Raw genomic sequence first — 19,080 nt, 5'->3', positions numbered from 1 at the left:
CTGGTGGGTTGGGGTTTTTTTTAAAGATAAGCCCTGCGTGATAAGGAAAACAGCATTAACAAACAATTACAGGACCTGACCCTCAAGAAATCATTTGTCACTGCAACCCCAAATCCATGTGAGAGAACAACACACTCTGTTCACATTCGCCTACACCTCACCTCTGCTTGCTAGAAATGTAGCATGTGGCTTCCTGAGACTTTTCACTCAGCTTTACAGTGGATTTTTGTGATAAATCCTCCTGTGACTCATCTACAGAACAGAAGTGCAAAGTCCAGAATTATATTTAATTATTACAGAAAATAAATCATCAGTGTACAATTACGCCCAGCTTGGAAAAGCTCCTCTTACTTCCCAGACGCAGGAACACCATAAACCCCCAGAAGTGAATTGCTGCTGAGCCTGAATGCGTACTTTGGGGTTAAAAATCAAGAGCTTTGCTCTGGAGGGTGCCACAGCCAACCCCAAATCCCTGACTGCCTGATGAATTTCATGTCCAAGAACCGCGGTGGTGGCTGGCTCAGCCCTCTGCTGTCCTATGCATAAACCCAGGATGTCACTTTTCTCATTTTCCGTTTTCAAACGGGCACAGACACCTGGTTTGCTGCCTCCCCTCTCCCACACTGGGTTCCAACACTGCCGGGATTTCATGGCTCGCTGCTCCCTAGCACCAGCCCCACCCTGGAACAAAAGGACTAAAGAACCACTAACATCTATTCTTACCCAAGGAAACTGGATTTTTTTAGGGATCCCAAGAGTCACAACTTCGCCCTGAAGTCAGCAGAGAAAATGCTGATGTAGCAACTAATTGCCAGATAAGCAGTGTTCAATTATTAAGGTTTTATGTACCACACTCTTCTACCCAGTGTTTCATTGGAAAGCAATCACACAGAAAGAAAGAAAATTTGTAAAACACTTCACTTTAAATAAATATTTGGACTGTGGGAGGTTAAACAAAAGTCAAGGGCTGGTTGTATAAAACATGTAACAATGAACTTGAGAAATTCAGTCTTTATTCTGAGAATATTTACAACATAAATAATAATACACTAATATACTTCACATGTGTATCAAAAATAAAGTAAGAATTCAAGTTCTTAGCACAGTCTGATCCTCCTTGTCAAATTTCATGTTAAAGTTTTATGTTCATCTAATTTTAGATACAGAACCATCAGAAAAAAAAAGCCCACAGGTTTTTCCTCTTCAAATGAAAGTTGTCTTTGAAATATTTGGATTCCTGACATTATATTCTTTGATACACCAAGTGATGTTTTTCCCCTGAGGAACTTTAGTTATTACAACCTTATCAGCTTTTTAAGATCAACCATAACAAATCACCTTTTATATCACTAACAATGCAACCCATCATTCAAGATGAATGAGTTTTAAACCACAAATTTCACCAAAAAGTAGCATAAGAACAGAATTCAAACAAAAAGGTTGTGTTTAAAGGCATCCCACGAGCTTTGTAAAGGCCTGACTTGGGCTTTGTGTCTGGTGTGGGCTTGGCAGCAGTGGCACATTGCAGGGGTGTGAAGGGACCCTGCCCCTCAAACCTGCACTGGGCAGCACAGCCTGGAGGAGTTCAGCAGCTGGAAACTGGACGAGTAATGCAGGACATCACTGTGGAGAAGTTTGGCATCTGAACATTTTCTCTGGTGGCCTGCACACTGCTACTAAACTTCAATCCTGTGTGGGTATGATATGGGATGTATTCTAAATAACCATGAACTGGGGGTTTCCATTCTGTGTAACCATGAACTGTGGGGTTTGTGTTTGAGACAGGGACCCTCAACATCACAGCACTGTTTGTGATCACAAACATGCACTGATTCCCACGTGGGGAGCTGCATTCCCCACCTTTTCACCTCTCAGTGGAGCTTCTAAACCTGCTCACAAACTGTTTCAGCCTCTGCAGGAATTTGTTGCTGCTTATGCGCTCCTGGATTCTTTCAGAGTAGCTCTGCTCCTTCCATATGCCTTTATTTTTCTTCACAGCCTTTAACTCAGCCCGGAGGAGCCGTTTGTGCAGTTTCCAGTAGAGGCGGGAGTGGTGAGGCAGCCCCTCAATCCGGGCTGCTCTGGCCAGCCCTTGTCTCAGCAGCTCTTCATTCAAGCACATGCTGAAAAACCCACCCTGGAAGAACCACAATAAACAGATATTCACCATTGAAACGGGGTTATTTGGGGTTTGGGGTGAACTCCCTCAGAGGTACAAGCTTTACTCATGGCTGTACCTACACATGGCAGGAGAAGTTAGAAGTGAAGAGGAATCCAGGTGACTTCAAACCCAACTCCATGTGAGGGTGGGCAGGCCTGGCACAGGGTGCCCACAGCAGCTGTGGCTGCCCCTGGGCCCCTGGCAGTGCCCAAGGCCAGGCTGGACAGGGCTGGGAGCACCTGGGACAATGGGAGGTGTCCCTGCCATGGGCTGGGACTGGATGGTCTGTAAGTCCCTTCCAACCCAAACCATGCTGTGATTCTATAATGCAAGGCATTTGTGAGGGAACATTGGATAACAAACATTAGGCTAATCAGAATTACAGATGCCTTTTTGGCACTGGCAGAGAAACACATTCCTGCCATGAATCAGTCTGAAGAACCACCGCTACTACAATCAGATTTGCAAATGCAACATTTAAAATTCACACCAAGGATGATAAATCATACACAATAGCATTTGTTAAATGCACTGAGAGAACTGTGTGAGTGCAGTCACATCTAAAACCGCAGCTAAGTGCCAGTGTTTGTGTCTCTCACCTTATGGACCAGGACGAGGCAGTCCAGGGCCGAGCTGTCCCTGCCCAGGAGCTGGAACCACAGGGGCTGTTTGGGGAGCAGCTCCCGCTGCAGCCAGGCCGTGCCACCTGCAGCCAGCTCCACCCCGGCCAGGCGGATCAGCAGGAGCCCCTCTGGCTGCCCTGCAAGGGAAAGGACACGTCTGCTGCTGGGGCACAGCTCAGCCTTGCACACACCCTCGGCTGCTGGCAATGAACTGATTCCTGTGCAATAAAACAATCCCCTTTGGTTCCTCAAGGCAAACAGGAATTTGGTCTCATCTCTTCTTCAGGGAAAAAAAAATATATCAATTCAAGGTTGCCTAATTCATAATTTGGATTATTGTGCATGCAAAGAAAAAGATCTGTTCCCACTCTCAGTCCCTATCTTCCATCCACAGGGGCAGAAGCATCAGCACCTGCTGTTGTTTGCACAGCCAGTGTGAGTCACGGACTTGATGGACAGTTTGTTTCTGACAGAAAACTGTCCCCAAAAATCACTGTCTGCAAATAAAAGCACAATCCCAACAGAGGCTTTTTGCCAGGAACGAGATGAGCTGTGCAAGCAGAAGCACTGCCTGAGTGCTTACTTCTGCTGCTGGAAAATATCACAGTAACTGTAAGGATTAACACAAACACTGTAGTGACAAACTCTCTGTCTCCTCATGTCTTTTATTTCCCACCTGCAAAGCACAGAAAGACCAAAAGGCAGAGCTGGAAATGTGCCTCAGCCCTTCCTCTCAAGCTTGCAGCCACTCTAAGAGCAGCACATTTCATTTCTGCCCTTGCTCTTCACACTCTTTTCCTCATTACTCACATTTTCTCAGGATGGATGAGATGAAAGGAATGCTGATGGGAATGTGCTCAACTTCCAGCCCCTTCTCTGTGATGTGATGTAATTTCCCTCTCAGTTTCACATTCTTTTCTACAAACTCCACAGGTATTTCCAAAGGATTTGTGAATTTCGTTGTCTATTAATGGAAGGAAGAGAAAGAAAAAATTTTAAGAAAAAATACAGAGCAGTTACAGCCACACTAAATCCAATGTCTCAAAATAGTTTGGGAAATTCCACCTTTATTATTACACACCATGGGCAAGTAAATATAGATGTATATTTAATCAGCTGCAGAAGCTGTGCCAGCCTCTCCACACTTACCATTTTCCCTGTTTTACAGGACTTGCAACGTCAGCACAGACATAAAAACCAGGTTTAGGGAAAGAACAGAAACTGCCGGTTTTAGAGCAATGCCTATTGAAGTTCACTTGATTCCCCGAGACAAGAGAGTTTTAGAAGCAGCCTGAATGGGGCGGGGAGAGGAGTGAAGGGAAGCCAGAGGACAGACACGCTGAAAACAAAGGCGGAGCAGGCAGGGCAGAAACAACCCCGCCTTTGAAACCAGGAGAGGGACAAAGGCAGGTGAACAGCCCTGAGAAGATCACAAGAAGATTAAATTTGATACTACAGCCTGGGAGGATCCAAAGGGGATGGTTATGTGATCACACAGGAAAACCAAGCTGAGCAGCAGCAAAGACTTGGGCTGTGGCACGGGAATGGAGCAGCCACAGGTCTGGGGTGAGGCAGAAGGACACGTGAGACCTCAAAAAATTAAGACCCCCAAAATTTAAGACACCGTAAGAGGCCTTATCAGAGCACTGACCTGCAGAGCTGTGAAACCCACTGAGCACTGCTGTGCAACTGTGGGAAACAAACCCCCAAAACACCACAACTAAAGCTGTGCCTCCTGTGTGCCATTTATTCAGCAAAACTCCCCCTCTGCGGCCCACAGAGAACACGGGAATTTGGGACCTTTTTGGGTCCCAAAACCTCCTCCAGGCAGGAAACCTGGAGGGTTTTAGGAACAAAAGTTGCTCAAAGCTGATCGATCTCATTTGCTCCACCAGCCAGGTTAATGCATTCACAGGCCCTTGGGTCAAAACCAACAAAAAAAAAAATAGACAGAGAAAAAGCATTTTGGCAACATTTGTAGTTCAGGTTTTCTGGTAGGATTTTTAAGTAAAAACGCCACACAAATGTTCTCCTGTACTATTTGGAATTGTGCAGGGGGAAGATGAAGGTAAGTGTGATTTTTTGAGCAGCTGGAACCCTGTGGGAGCACGGTGCCTCCTGCCCGTGGAGGTTCAGCTTCTCCAGGAGTGAGCAGCGTGGTGTTAGCCCAGCGTGCCCTGACCATCCTGGCAGTGAGGGAAGATTTGGGTGCTGTTTTAAACCATTCAGAAGCAGTTCTGCGTGTGAAGGACAGAGAATACCCGAGGCAAGCAGCTGTTTCAGCTGTGTTTGGACAAGGGAGGGTGCTCGAGCTGCAGTGGGACAGGCAAAGGGGTCATTACCCCTCCCAGGGGCCTCAGGAACAGGCGAGAACAAGGGACCCGTGGAGATGCCACAGGACAGCGATATCGCGTCCCTCAGGACCTGAATCAAACAGTGCTGGCTTTTTTTTCACTTGTTAATCAGTAGCTGTAGCAGGACCGTTATGATTAAGCAACCGCATTGTGAACCTTGCACGCTTGGCTAATCTTTAGTTTTAAGGAAAAGGGAAGACAATGCCAAGATGAATGGGCTGTCTGGGCGGGAGCCACCAGCCGTGGGGGCAGCCGGGCTGAGCCGTGCCGGGAAAAAGGCAATTCCAGCAGGGGGACAGCGCGACTGCTGAGCACTGAGCACTAAGCACTGACCGGCCATTGAGCACTGAGCACTGACCACCGGCCACAGAGCACTGAGCACTGACCATTGAGCACTGAGCATCAGCCACTGACCGCTGAGCACAGCACTGACCACCCGAGCCAGAGGGACCCCGCGCTCCGGCAGAGGGAAGGGCTGGGGCTGATCAGCACGAGAAACGACAAACACAGCTGACACAGAAAGGGCTGAGTTTATAGAATTGACAGAAAAGTTACGGAACTTGTAAACAGCGAATGCTGATGGTTTGTTAAAATATATAAATATTTTTAAGTACTGAGGAGCGGGCAGCCTTTCTCGGGAGCTGGAGGCTCCCGCTTTGCGCAAACCCGAACAAAACACGGGAATGCCGCGGGAACAGCCCCGGGCGGGACAGCCAGGGCCGCGAGGAAGGGCCGGGCAGGGCAGGGCAGGGCAGGCCCGGCCCCTCCGCCGCGGGCCCGAGCGGCCGCGCCGGGCTGCCCCTGGTTCTGAGGGGCCGGGCCGGGTTCTCCCGCATTCCCCGGGCCCGTGACAGGCTCTCCCCGCACCTGCTGGTTGAGCGGCCGTGCCGTGCTTCCCCCGCATCCCCCGGGCCCGAGCCGTGCTTCCCCCGCATCCCCCGGGCCCGTGCCGGGCTCCTCCGCATCCCCCGGGCCCGCGCCGGGCTGCCCCCGGTTCTGAGGGGCCGGGCCGGGCTCTCCCGCATTCCCCGGGCCCGTGCCGGGCTGCCCCCGGTTCTGAGGGGCCGGGCCGGGGTCTCTCGCATCCCCCGGGCGCGCCGGGCTGCCCCCGGTTCCGAGGGGCTGTGCCAGGCTCTCCCCCGACCCTCGGGCCCGTGACAGGCTCTCCCCGCACCTGCTGGTTGAGCGGCCGTGCCGTGCTTCCCCCGCATCCCCCGGGCCCCTGCCGGGCTCCTCCGCATCCCCCGGGCCCGTGCCGTGCTTCCCCCGCATCCCCCGGGCCCCTGCCGGGCTCCTCCGCATCCCCCGGGCCCGTGCCCGGCTCTCCCGCATCCCCCGGCCCCGCACTCACCACGCGGAGGCTCCGCGCCAGCAGCAGCACCCCGGCCACGGCCGCGCCGGCGATCAGGCCCTGCGGAGAGAACGGGGCTCAGCCGGGCCCAGCGGCCCCCCCGGCCCGGTACCCGCCCAGCCCCGATGCCCGCCCAGCCCCGGTACCCGCAGCAGCCCCAGGTGCGCGTCCACCCACTCGGAGAGCCGGGCCAGGGCCAGCGCGGCGCGCTCGGAGCCGCCGCCGCCGCCGCCCCGCTCCGGCATCGCGGCGTGCCGAGCGCCCCCGCGGGAACGGGAAACGAACAGCGCCCGGCGCCGCCGTGCTACGGGAACCGGGAACGAACAGTGCCCGGCGCCGCCGTGCCACGGAGCGACACGGGCCCCGAGCAGCCCCGGCCGGGACACTGCCAGGGGACAGGGACAGCTACAGCTGCTCTGGGAATCCCATCCCAGCCAGGAACTCCCAATCTCCCGTCCATCCCAATGGGAGCCATTCCCTGTGTGCTGTCCCTCCATCCCTGTCCCCAGCCCCTCTGCAGCTCTCCTGGAGCCCCTGCAGGCCCTGCCAGGGCTCTGAGCTCCTGAACTCTGCATTGAGCTCCTCAAACCTGTACCACACCACCTCTGACATTTCAGATGCTCCTTTCTTCTTGGTATTTCAATTTTGTTTGATTTATTATTCTTGTTGGTTTGGGGTTTGTTTTTTGTTTGTTTGTGTTTTTAATGTTAAAGATGTTTAAGTCTGTACGAATTCCAATGTTAAAAAGAAAAACCACTTTTGAACAGAGTTGGTAGAAAAAAAGTAGCAAGATCAAAATTTTATGGGTGCTCTTCAGCAGCCTGCTGAGGGGCTGGCACAGCAGCAACATTTCCAATTTACAAAATAAGTACTTAAATTAAAAGTACTAATCCATAACTTGTTTCACCAGTTTGAAAAAGAACACAGCTATTTATTTCAGGTAACATATCTACTCCTACCTATTTGGAGTTTATGTGCAATTTTGATATTGTTGATAATCAAATTATTGATTGAGTTAATCCTTAACCCATCTTTATTAGTGACAAGTTTCACTGGCACCTTTAGAAATAGGGAAAAAAAATTGCAAAGTAAAACCCAAATCTAATACACAGCAAATTTAATTTATCAGCTTGTGAACTCAACATTTTTCCTCCCAATCAGAAAAGTTAAAACAACCCCTCTAGGTGTGCAAGATGTACTTCAATAAGCAGCCCACGGTTCCAGAGGGGATCCAGAACTGAAGAGCCTCACAGAGGCAATGCAGTGGAGCTGGTGGGACAGGGACTGAAAGGGGCAGACATAAATCTGATATATTTTTATGTTTTGTTCTCATGCAAAAGGAAAACTGGAAGACATTGGGCTTGGGCAGTAAGAGCCATGTGATTTCACTTAGCATGAGTGGTTTTGCTGTGCTTGAAGCACACTGTGAGGTGTGTCCTCAGGGGAGGGGACACAGGACAGGAGGCAGTGCCCAGTGAAGCACGAGGTCACAGTGCCCTCTGCCAGTCCCCTCCTTACCCTGATGCCAAGGAGACCCTTTGTACACCCACCCACCCACCCCCCAGCACTCCAGAGGTGCTACTGGGTCACTTTTCCCCCAAAACACATAGTAGCAGGAGATCCCAAACCCCCTCCCAGCCCAGCCCCTCAAATATTGACAAGAAACGTGCCAGGTGACCTCGTGCACCTTTGCAAGGGATGTTTAATAGTTTTCCTTTTCAATACCACTGTTCCACATACACCCAGCAGGGTCTGAGTGCCTCTCCAGCCCCTGTGGGTCCCTAAGGCACTCAGTGGGAGCAATCCAGCAGGGATGTTTCCAGCACATGGCACCAGCAGTGAATTCTGCAGCAGCTCTGCCACAGGACTGTGCCCGTTGGATTGGACTGGTGTGAGGGTGAGTCCTGCACCAGCTCCCTGGAGTTTGGCACCTCTGTCATCACCACCTCACTCTTCTCACCCTGCCTGGGGGAACTCTCGGTGCTCCCACTGCTTTTGAGAATGAACATTCAAATTTTAGTAATACACTTTGGAAAACCAATGGATTGGTCTTCCCCTATCAACTCAGCCCTTCCAAAGGCCCACGTGCCCTCCCTTGGGAAGCACCTCCAGCTCCAGCTGCAGGACTCAAGGCTCAGAGGATTGTGCGTTGTTCCAGCCCTACCTTACAGCCTTCTGCCGTCAAGAAATTACCTTGAACGTAAATCAAACTGCCTTGAAACAGCGGAAATAAATTAAACAAATGTAATTTGCTTATAAAAATAGTTTCTTATAAATCTTTAAAGCTTATAAAAGCCAGAAAATACATTTAAAAGAATCTCCGGAACATTTCATCCTTTGAGGTGCGGTTACAGTTCAGAAAGTGAGAAGAAGCAAAGCCCACAGACATCTCACACTGATCTTCCCACAAGGAATTCCACAGCACCATGCTTAACCTCCAGTCAGAAAGCCTTGGGCATCCTTCCCCGGCTCAGCTGCCCTGTCAGACCATTTCTGTGTGAAAATAAAAGCTGGCACTCAGCTGGCAATGCTGCTGCCTCTACAGCCACGGCACCAGGAGCTTTCGCAGAGGTGCCCTATGGAAGCAGAGCTCTGGAGGCAGGGGTAAGCATGGGGCACGGAGGTGCTGCTTTGGCCATTCCTTTCTGAACTGCTGTGCTGTGGGGAGGGCAGTGGTGCCACGCACAGCCCTGCCTCGGCCACGCAGATCTCCCTGGCGTGGCACAGGACACCGAGATTCCGGGGTGCTGATTATGGGGAACGTCTTTGTAATAAAACTAAAACCACCTTGCTGGTCCATCCAACACCTGAGTGCATCAATTGCTCCTCTTGCACTTCCACGAAGACTGTCCTTCGTCCTGCAGCTTTTTGAATTTTGGTCCAAGGAAGAACCACCAGGCAAAGCCCAGGACGACGCAGATGATGGACTCCACGTAGTACCCGTCCAGGGTGGTGACACAGGAGCCCCCAGCTGCTGTGCACAGCTGAAACAGAGCACAGGCAATGCACTGAGCACACAGCACTCCAGAGCCGTCTCCTTGCTCCTCGGCAGGACTAAATAGAGTTTTTTACTCTTTGTTTCCTATGCAGTTGGTCAGAGAGGCTTTTGAGCTTATCAGCAGCACGAAAAGTAACAAAGTACCAAACCTGCCCTAAACATGTGGGAAATGGAGCACATCAGCCCAAAGGGCAAACTCCAGCAAACAGACACAGCCCCGCTGTCCGTGCTGGCCTGCAGGTGCAACCACTGCTCCCAGCCTCACAGAGAAAGATGATTTTTTTCTCTAGCCATCCATGTTGTGGGCTCCCCAGACCTGGAAATGTCCAAGGCCAGGTTGGACAGGGCTGGGAGCAAGCTGGGATAGTGGAAGGTGTGGCATTAGATGGGCTTTTAGGTCCTTCCAATCCAAACCATCCCATGGTTGTGTCTGGGAGAAACACACCCAGGGTGGTTTTGAACTGGAAGACAAACACCCAGCATTCACAGGGTGATTGTACAGCCTAGGATTGTTTCTGCTATTGTTTGGCTTTCAACACTGCTCTAATCCCAGGATTAATCAACTCTCTGAGTTGAGGCTCTGCCAGCATGGTCATTATTCTGAGACATGTCAAAATCAGATTAGGAATAAGAAGGGAGTGGTGGTGGCGGTGGTGGTGGAATGTCACCAACCAGGAGGATCAGAGGAGTGAGGTGAAGGAGGAGGAAGGACTCAAGCTCAGTAGAAGCTGAGACACAAGGAACCTAATTAGTGAGAGGCTGGGAAAGCATCTGCTGCAGAAGCAGTTTCCTCTCTGCACCAACAAAAACTGCAACTCCAGTTCAGACAAGTCATGCTGGACTCCAGAACACTCTGATCATTTAGAGAACCTCCATTTCCCAGAGCATCCTGGCATTCAGGAGTGAAATAAATCTCAGTCATGAGCACAAAACAAAAAAAGCCCCAAACATTTCTACTCTTCAGCCATGTCAAATGTCTCATTTGCTGTGAGGAGGTGAATTTGAAATGTTGCTTTCCCAGCAGTTTTGTGTCCTGTTGTTTGATCTGTGTACAGCAAGTTCTTTGTTCTCTTCCACAGGGCTCCCAGAACTGGGCAGGCAGCCAGTTCCACTTGATTTCATGGGGAAAGTGGACACCAAAATCAGAGAGCAGAGCAGCATCTTGGAGAAGGTATCAAGGCAGGCAGATAAGAAGCCTCCAGGGAGACAGGAGGAAGAAAAACCTGCCAGAGAAACAGAGGCCCTGGGGGAGGGACAGAGAGCCTGCCAAGGACAGAGCCCTTGACCCCAACCACAGCTACAGGCTCCTCACACTGCAGGGAATGTGGCACCAGTCTGGTGCTTCTCCTCCAGGTAGCATGGGAACAAAGGGCTCACAACTGTGCAGCTGCAAACCCTGGGTAAGGGGTGCTTATTCTGAGTGCCCAGCTGCTGACAGCCTGGAATTTATCAGACAGGAGAATGAGCCCCATCAGTGGGAATTTTGAACACAAGCTATGCACTGTGAAGGTTCCCAAAGGAAGCCATTTAACAGACATGGAGCAGAGCCCCCCAGCCCCAGGCTCACCTCTGAGGCCCCTGCAGTGGCACAGGTGTGGCCCTGGGCCCCGGCACACTCCTTCACTGTCAGGGGGTCCACCAGCCACAGGGCCACCGTGGAGGGCCAGTTTCCCCCCAGGTTGGAGACGGTGTTGAGCAGGGTCATGTAGGTGCCCCCGATGAGCGGGTCGCTGACCTTGGCGTTGAAGGCCATGATGGCCACGTACATGCTGTACAGGGTGATCTGGGGACAGACAGACACACACAGACAGACAGGGCTGAAACCCCCAGCACAGCCCTGAGCTCAGCAGCACTGACTGGAAACGACCCCAGCAGCAGCAGCAGTTCCTCCTGCAGCCTGGCCCTGCGCTAACTCGGGGAGTGGCCTTGCTGCTTGCCTCCAGTCATGCTGCAACAGACCCGGCCTCACATGCACTGGCATGACTTGGGTTAGCAACCTGAAACACAATCAGCCAGCTAAAACAGCACCTAACACAACCCTTCTGCATCTGAAAATCACCTCTCAAGGCCCTGCATTCCAGTTCTGATGCACAGACCATGCTGTATCAGGTGCTTGTTTCCAAGTCTTTGGATCAGATCCATTATGATGTTCCTCCAACAAATGAGTTCTTTTCCTAGGACCAGGATCACCTAACTTTGTTTGCACAACCATCAGCATGCCTACCAAGCTCAGGCACAGTTCTGGGGTTTCTCCAGTTCCTCTGTGCTTTTGAACTTCTGGGTCTGGGGAAAAAGGAATCTGGGGAACTACACCAGTCACGGAGAACTCAAGTAGCTGCCAGATGATGTCCAATGGAGCACAGGGAATAGGGAGGAATACCACTGGCAAGAGTATTAGAAGTCAGTCCTGCCACACAGCACAGGTCAGGAGGGAGGGATTGCAGTGTGAGCCAGGACAAGAGAGGGAACAGCATTTCCCCTCCCCACACTGTGACTGTTACCTGGTGTAGAGCATAGCTCAGCACCACTGCAGCATAGTAGTAGACAGGAAATCCTCCTTCATGCTTTACTTTAGGAGCCCACCACACCAGGAAAGCGAATTCCAGGCCAAGCAGCAACCTGGAGGGATGAGAAAGATGATTTGTTATTCCAAGTAATCCTTCCCATGTGGTTCCCCAACACAAAGCAACCACTGAACAACTACAGAGACTACATTAAATTAGTTTAGATCCAAAGAGTTACACCTATTTCTATCTCAGAACTAGATATCAAATATTTGACAAGCAGTGACATTGCTAGTTAGGAGCAGGAGAGCACCGCTCTAATGGTGCTGTACATGCACATCCCATGCTTCCACACAGTGACACTGCATGAACCAGACAGTTCAACTCACTGTGACAATCCTGACACACTTCTCTGGACCTGGAAGTGAGAGAGTTACACACAAAACCCTACAGGTGATCTGAACACACAAACTGAGCACACTGTGTTCCACTAAAATGAGGCTTTACCTGTAAGGCATTGCTTTGTAGAAGGTGTTCAGGGGCTGGGGGCCCGCTGTGTATTTGCTGATAACCAGAGGCAAGATGATCTGCAGAGGAACCATTGGAACTGCCAGCAGAGCCAGGTGCTCTTTGGGGACTCCCTCCTCCACCAGTTTGAGTCCTGTTACAGCATCTGCTGCTGAAAACCCAATCTGCAATGTCAGGGAGACAAAATAAGCTGAGGAGAACAGGGAGTTTGGCTACAAATTCAATTTACTCCCTATCACGTAAATTGAGAAATGGGATACAGAACACACTGTCACTGAAGTCACTTCTGCCCCTGATTTGATTTCCAGATTAGTTCTGCATGTTCTACACTTGACCACTCTTACTGTCACCCCAGCCAAAACTATTCCAGGAACATTAAGCAGCACTGCCATTCACTCCTGTGCCTTCCCTGCTGGCATCCTCAGTGTCCAACCAGGAGCCATGGAAACCCAGCTTGGGCAGAGCTGGGGATTCTGAGCTAAAAACAAACATTTTCTGTCCTTTCAACTGCAGGCTACACAGCCTGTTTAAAAATGGACTTTACTTTAATGCCACACTGCCACCAAACTTCTCTTCAATGCTTGTGTCAAACACAAAAGCTCTCACAAACCTTTTCTGCTGCACAGCCCTGCTCAGCACAACGAGAGAACCCATTCTGCTTGAATTTCATGTGAAAATTCACAACTCTTGTGACAGCCAACAGCAAAACTTAGCTACATCCCAGGGACTCAGCAGCCTTCCAGACTCTGATATCAGCATTTAACAATTCTTACGTGTATTTACTTACTTTTGAAGTGAGGATCAAGAGACAGAAAGTAAGAACTGCTGGCATCTTGATTATTGAGAATAGCAGCCTGTATGTGTCAGTGATGCCTTTTGTTTCTTCCTTTGCTGGTATTAGCTCCTCGTTTTCCTTTTTCAAGAAGGCAACCAATGTAGTGGTAACTAAGAAGACAGCTCCCCAGAAAAACAGGAAATCTGGAGGGGAAAATAAAATAAAATAAAAATTTCTTAGTAGCAGCCATGATTGACAGTTGTAGAACGTAAACTTAATAACCAAAGTGGAATAAAAGCAAGCAGCAAAATCAAACCACAAGCACAGAGCTACATCCAGTGAGTGACACAGCTCTGCCCTCCTCTGCAAGGAGGTGATGCTGGAGCTGAGGCAGAGGAGCAGCAGCAAACCAGGTCACCTCCCTGCTGCTTGCTGGGTTATTACCACAGCGAGCATGCTGGAGAAGGAACAGAGGCAAAAATGAACGTGTTGAAGGATTACACACACAGCCACTACAGGCTGATAAAGGAGGAAAACCACATGTAATCGTTAGAAAGCAGGGAAGAACCTCCAGAGGCAGAACTCCTTCCCAGCTCCTCCCTTACCCTGCAGCCAGGGAAGCACTCTGTGCCTCAGCTCTACAGCCCCAACATCCATCTCCCACCTGCAGGAAACGGGCATTTAGGAGGGTGAAGATGGCCCCAGGAAAGTTTTCACAGACTTGTAAGGAGTCCTCAGATTTATCTGGCTGAAGTGGATCCTTGGCAGCATTCCAGTGCTCTGCTTTAAGCAGATCAGTATCTGCTAAATCATGGATGTGGGGCAGCAAAAAACCACCAGGAGAGTACTTTCTGACTGAGTGAATGGCCAGGTCAAGATCATCCTATCCTGTGCCTCTAGGACAGGGGCAGGAAAGAACTCAGCCTGTGCAGGGCTAGGACAGAAGCAGCATAAAGAACTCAGCCTGTGCAGGGCTAGGACAGACACAGCCTTTATTCTTCCTGGTCAGGAGCAGCCCCAGCAGCCTCCAGGAAACCCAGCAGGAGCAGCCAGGGTGGGTGAAAGTGCAGAGACAAAGGTTTGGTCAATCATTGCCCGCTGCTCCTGCACAGCAGGGAAGAAAACGTGCAAGGACTGCTCCAGGTGTGCCCCACCATTCCCAGGGTAACAGAAAAAAGGCTCCTCATGCCATTTGTGCTACTTTTCCCTTTCCTAAAACAAACATGACCTCACAAGCAATGCTGTCAGATTGCTCTCTCTTAAAAAACACAAGGTGCCCTGAGCAGACATTCTCAAGGAAAGAAGCATTTCCTGAGAGTCTCACAAATCACAGCTGCTGGCTACAAAGGATGTAGAGGAGTTCTCTAATAATAACCCTGAGCATTATCACTGCAGTGAGAGACAGTGCAAGGATGGGGATAGAAATAGCTCTGAGCATCATCACATGAGTGCTCCTGATCAGGCCAGCCCTGTCAGCTGCAGCACAGCACTGCAGGGGCTGCATCAGCAACAAAGCAAAGCAAGAAAAAAGAAAAAAACCCCACCATATATATATATATATAGTAGTTCAGACAAGAAAAACTGGGTTTTTTGACACTGTAGGCCATTTACACAAAAATAAGGTACATTTCCTTTCAAATGCAAGGAACCTCACTAACAGGCTACAAGCAGAAGAACTTTGAATGAGAGTTTACATAAGGGATTTCAAGGACAAACTTTCTGGTGCCACCACTGCTGCTTCCCCCAGCCCTATTTTGTTTCTGCAGCTACACTGCTAGCAACAAAACAAACCACTGAGATGGGGCAAGACAAGGTTTTGAACTAGATCAGGGATGGACCAGGCTGGAAAACAGCCTGAAGAAGGTACCCAGGTGGTGCAGGTACCCAGGATCCCAGGAGGAGGGGTGTTCCACAGTCCCTGGCACAGGTGAGTGGGGGAGGCCTTTAAGGGGCACCTCTGTCCTGTGTTCACTCTTTCCCTTTCCCTCTCTTTCCCTGGAATGGGCAAACCAGGCAGGAATCACAAACCCAGCCAGGGAGCTTCCCCTGCTCTTAAATAAACTGAAGCCACCTGAACAGCAAGTGCAAAATAAACCCCTGGACGTGCCAGGACAACCAGCCCACAGAAGGGTTTTTCTGTTTCCTTCTCTGGTACTTCAGCCTGACACAGCCCAGCACAGCCTGTGCTTTGGTGAGTTTGATGATGGGCTTACATTTGTCCATATTATTTCCTGAGGTTAATGAGAACAATGAATGTTGCTGCTGCTTCTCAACAACTCCAAGCTGACTCAGGATCACAGAATATCTTCAGCTAGGATGGACCCACAAGGATCATCCCAGCTCCTGGCCTGGCACAAGACATCCCTGGCAGTGCTGCCCAAAGGCTCCTGGGGCTCTGGCAGCCTCAAGGCTGTGCCCATTCCCTGAGGAGCCTGGGCAGAGCCAGCACCCTCTGGGGAAGAACCTTCCCTGCTACCCAAACTAACCCAGCTCCCTCGGGGTGCTGCCCTCTGGATCATGGAGTGGTGACTTGTTCTTTCCCTGGCACTGGGCTCAGCCTACAACAAAAGTGCTCAGAGATCTGAGCTGGCAGAGAACATTCACCTTTTCCAGCAGTGAAGTTTTCTGCTGCTTTACCTGCCCAAACCTGCTCATCACAAGCCCATTACAGCCAGGGCAAGGACAGTGAGCCCCTGTGCTCCTTGGTGAGCTGGTGACTCCTGCTGCTCTCAGCTGCTCCAGGGAAACACCAAACTGTGCCACTCACACCACTGAGAAACAGAAATTTCTTACAGTTTTACCACCTGAAAAACCATATCCTGCAACTACAGTGGCAGTTATTTGCTGTTCTTACTCCACCCACATCAATACTCCAGGGCAGGTTAAGGAGGTGGCATTGGTGCTGTTTGGGTTAGGGGATAATATCTTTTAAAAACAGCACTTTTGTAATAGCAACAAACCCATTTATACAAACAGCCCTGAGGGGAAAAAGCCCCAACCAACCAAAACCCTGGGCAGTGAGGGAAGTAGAGCCAAGCCAGGCTGTCTGAACAGCAGTGGCTGCAAGTTGCATCAGCAGCAAAGACGTCAGTGTGCACTGCAGTGAGAGGATGGACACGGCAGCCCAGGAGCTGCACAGCCCCAGGGAAAGCCAGGAACCAGCTGGGACACTTGCAGGGCCACTCTGTGCTCCCTGGCACAGGCCAGGCACAGGCTGGCAGCAGGCAGCACAGGGAAGGACTGGTTAGCGGGGTGAGAGCTGCAGAGACCAGGCAAGCACAGCAGTGTGGACGCTGCTGTCCTGGTTCATCCCTGAGGAAAGGCAGGACAGAAAGCAAAGCTCCCCTTCACACAATTCCAGCCTGTTCTGGCATCCCTGATCTGAGATGGCTCAGGCAAGGCAATCAGTGTGAGGGGAGCAGGGACTGAGAGCTTGGGAGCTGCTCTTCACTGCAGGGTCACCCTGAGGCTGCAGCCAGAATGGGGCCAGCATTTCCTGTCCTCACTCAGCCTTGCAACCAAACCAGCTGCACCTCAAGCATCTCCAGGGTAATGCCCCTAACATCAACCACCACACAGAACCTTTCTGAGAAAAATCCCAAACCCCAGCAAACAGAAACATTCCTCCACTGACAGACAGTTATGCTTGGATTACCACATTCCATTTAATTCACTAAAGAGAAAAAGCAAATTCCCCCCTAAAATAAGGCCTTCCTTCAGAAACTGGCTACATGCCCAACCCTGAACACTTTCACTTTTATTCTGTGAAAAATATCATATTGGAAGAATCTTTTTTTGTTTGTTTGATTCTTTCTTCTTCCCACATGGAGACTTTGGCTTGCTTTTCTTAAAGAGTAATCTAGTCCATGGCCATTAAACCAGGAGGAAAAAAAAAAAGAGTTCCTCCAAAGTGCTTAGGTCAGCCAAGATAATGACAAGGCAGGTTAAAGCCCAGCAAAATCTGAACTCCAGTGCATTTAGCAGAGGACTCTGCCAGCCTCCAAGCAGGCTGTGCTTTCCCACGGGGCAAGGGACACACCAAACCTGTTTGGTTCCCAGCATCAAACCACAGAGGGCTCCAGGCACAGGGAAGAAGCATCCTGAGGAAGATATAACCATTATCATTAGGAAAAAATCCTTCCCTGGCAGGGTGGGCAGGCCCTGGCACAGGGTGCCCAGAGCAGCTGTGGCTGCCCCTGCATCCCTGGCAGTGCCCAAGGCCAGGCTGGACACTGGGGCTGGGAGCACCTGGGGCAGTGGGAGGTGTCCCTGCCATGGGAATCCCTTTGGTCCCCTCCAAAGCAGCGCACTCTGGCTCTGTCCCAGCACACCGGGGCGCACACCCGGCCGTACCTGAGAGGGTGACGATGCCCCGCGGCTGCGGCTCGAAGCGCAGGTACTTGTTGCAGAAGGAGGCGGACTCCAGGGCCAGGAACAGCACGTTTCCCAGGAAGTAGCCGGCCGTCTGCCCCACGGAGTTGCAGGTGGAGGCGTAGCCCACGTTCTCCCGGGACAGCATGGTGAGCGCCCAGCCGTCCACCGCGATGTCCTGCGTGGCCGCCAGGAACTCGAAGAGGAAGAAGGTGACGGTGAGGGCCGCCACGTCGGGGCCGCGGCCGTGGCCGTCGCCCAGCAGCGCGTCCACCTGCGTGGACATGTAGATCATGAAGAGCCCCAGCACGTACTGCGTGGGCACCAGCCACGACTTGCGGCGGCCGAAGCCGCGCAGGTACACGGCGTCCACCAAGGGCGCCCACAGCAGCTTCAGGCTGAAGGGCCAGAACACGAAGCTGAAGAAGGCCTGGTCGGTGTAGCTGGCGCTCTTGCTCTGCAGGATGAGCGGCACGCTGCCCGCCAGCCCCAGCGGGATGCCCTGCAGCACGTACAGCACCAGCAGCAGCAGGATGCTGCCCAGCTCCGCGCGGTACCCCCGCGCCCGCCCCGGCCCCGGCGCCGGCAGCAGCGCCTCGGTGTCGCCGGGCAGCCCGTCGGGAGGCGGGTCGCCCGTCAGGTCCAGGCTGTGCTGGCGGGTGGCGGCGCGGCGCTGCCGGCCGCCCTCCTCGGCGGCGATGGCGGGCGCCATGTCCGGCACGGCCCGGCAGCGGCAGCGGCCCCGGCACGGGCGGGAACGGCCCGGAGCGGCCCCGGCGCCGCCGCCGCGCTGAGGGAACAGCCCCGCCCCGCGCGGGCCAGGCGTGGCTGCGTCCCATTGGTGCAATGGGAGTGACGTCATGCATAGCACCGCCCCCGAGCCTGATTGACGGGGCACGGGTAGCAGGAGCGGAACCGGGAACGGGAACCGGGATCGGGAGTCGCATGCGGATCGGGATCACTGGAGCCTCCATGCCCAGGAAAGGCTGAGGGAGCTGAGACTGTTCAGCCTCCAGAGGAACCCTTAGCCCTGACTGTGCCTGGCTGTCCCTGGGTGCAGGGAGGGTCAGAGCTCTGCTCTGCCCAGGCTCTGCTCCGGAGACCCAGCAATGGCACCGGGACTGAGCCCAGGGAGTTCCACCTCGACAGGAGGAAGATCTTTGCTGCGAGCACTGTAACAGAGCGTGTGGAGTCTCCTCACTGGGGATATTGCAGACCTGTCTGGACACAATCTGTGCCATGTGCTCTGAGATAACCCTGCCTCAATGCCAATGTAAATAGAACTGTAAAAGAATGACACATCCCAAAAAAAAAAAAAAAACAGACCAGAAATCCCGAGTTTGAACAAAACTTGTACATTTCTATCAAACTCGTGTCAGAACTGTTTGGAATCTTGACAGCAGAATCAGAATTCC

The 19,080-nt window shown here is 51.9% G+C and overlaps 2 protein-coding genes across 3 annotated transcripts; both read right to left on the bottom strand.

Moving 5' to 3' along the window:
* Positions 1–991: 991 nt before the first annotated feature.
* C9H3orf33 (chromosome 9 C3orf33 homolog) lies at positions 992–6,740 on the bottom strand. The gene is made up of 5 exons (XM_064721471.1): positions 6,636–6,740; positions 6,490–6,549; positions 3,595–3,748; positions 2,761–2,921; positions 992–2,137 (listed from the first exon to the last, which is right to left on the bottom strand). Exons 1-5 carry the CDS (start codon positions 6,732–6,734, stop codon positions 1,865–1,867), a joined length of 747 nt encoding a protein of 248 aa, XP_064577541.1. The 5' UTR covers positions 6,735–6,740; the 3' UTR covers positions 992–1,864.
* A 1,423-nt stretch (positions 6,741–8,163) lies between these two features.
* SLC33A1 (solute carrier family 33 member 1) lies at positions 8,164–18,437 on the bottom strand. 2 transcript variants are annotated; one of them, XM_064721300.1, is made up of 6 exons: positions 17,648–18,437; positions 13,307–13,497; positions 12,499–12,683; positions 11,989–12,106; positions 11,055–11,270; positions 8,164–9,473 (listed from the first exon to the last, which is right to left on the bottom strand). In XM_064721300.1, the coding sequence occupies exons 1-6, from the start codon at positions 18,375–18,377 to the stop codon at positions 9,306–9,308; spliced, it is 1,608 nt and encodes a 535-aa protein (XP_064577370.1). In that variant the 5' UTR covers positions 18,378–18,437; the 3' UTR covers positions 8,164–9,305. The 2 variants fall into 2 exon arrangements, with proteins under 2 accessions (XP_064577370.1, XP_064577371.1); XM_064721301.1 differs by lacking the exons at positions 11,989–12,106; positions 13,307–13,497 and having other exon boundaries at positions 8,175–9,473.
* Between the last annotated feature and the right edge of the window lie 643 nt (positions 18,438–19,080).

This window comes from Zonotrichia leucophrys, chromosome 9, assembly GCF_028769735.1.
Source record: "Zonotrichia leucophrys gambelii isolate GWCS_2022_RI chromosome 9, RI_Zleu_2.0, whole genome shotgun sequence".
In the NCBI taxonomy this organism is placed as follows: domain Eukaryota; kingdom Metazoa; phylum Chordata; class Aves; order Passeriformes; family Passerellidae; genus Zonotrichia; species Zonotrichia leucophrys.
The sequence above is the reverse complement of the archived record's forward strand: the minus strand, read 5'-3'. Positions and strand labels throughout refer to the sequence as shown.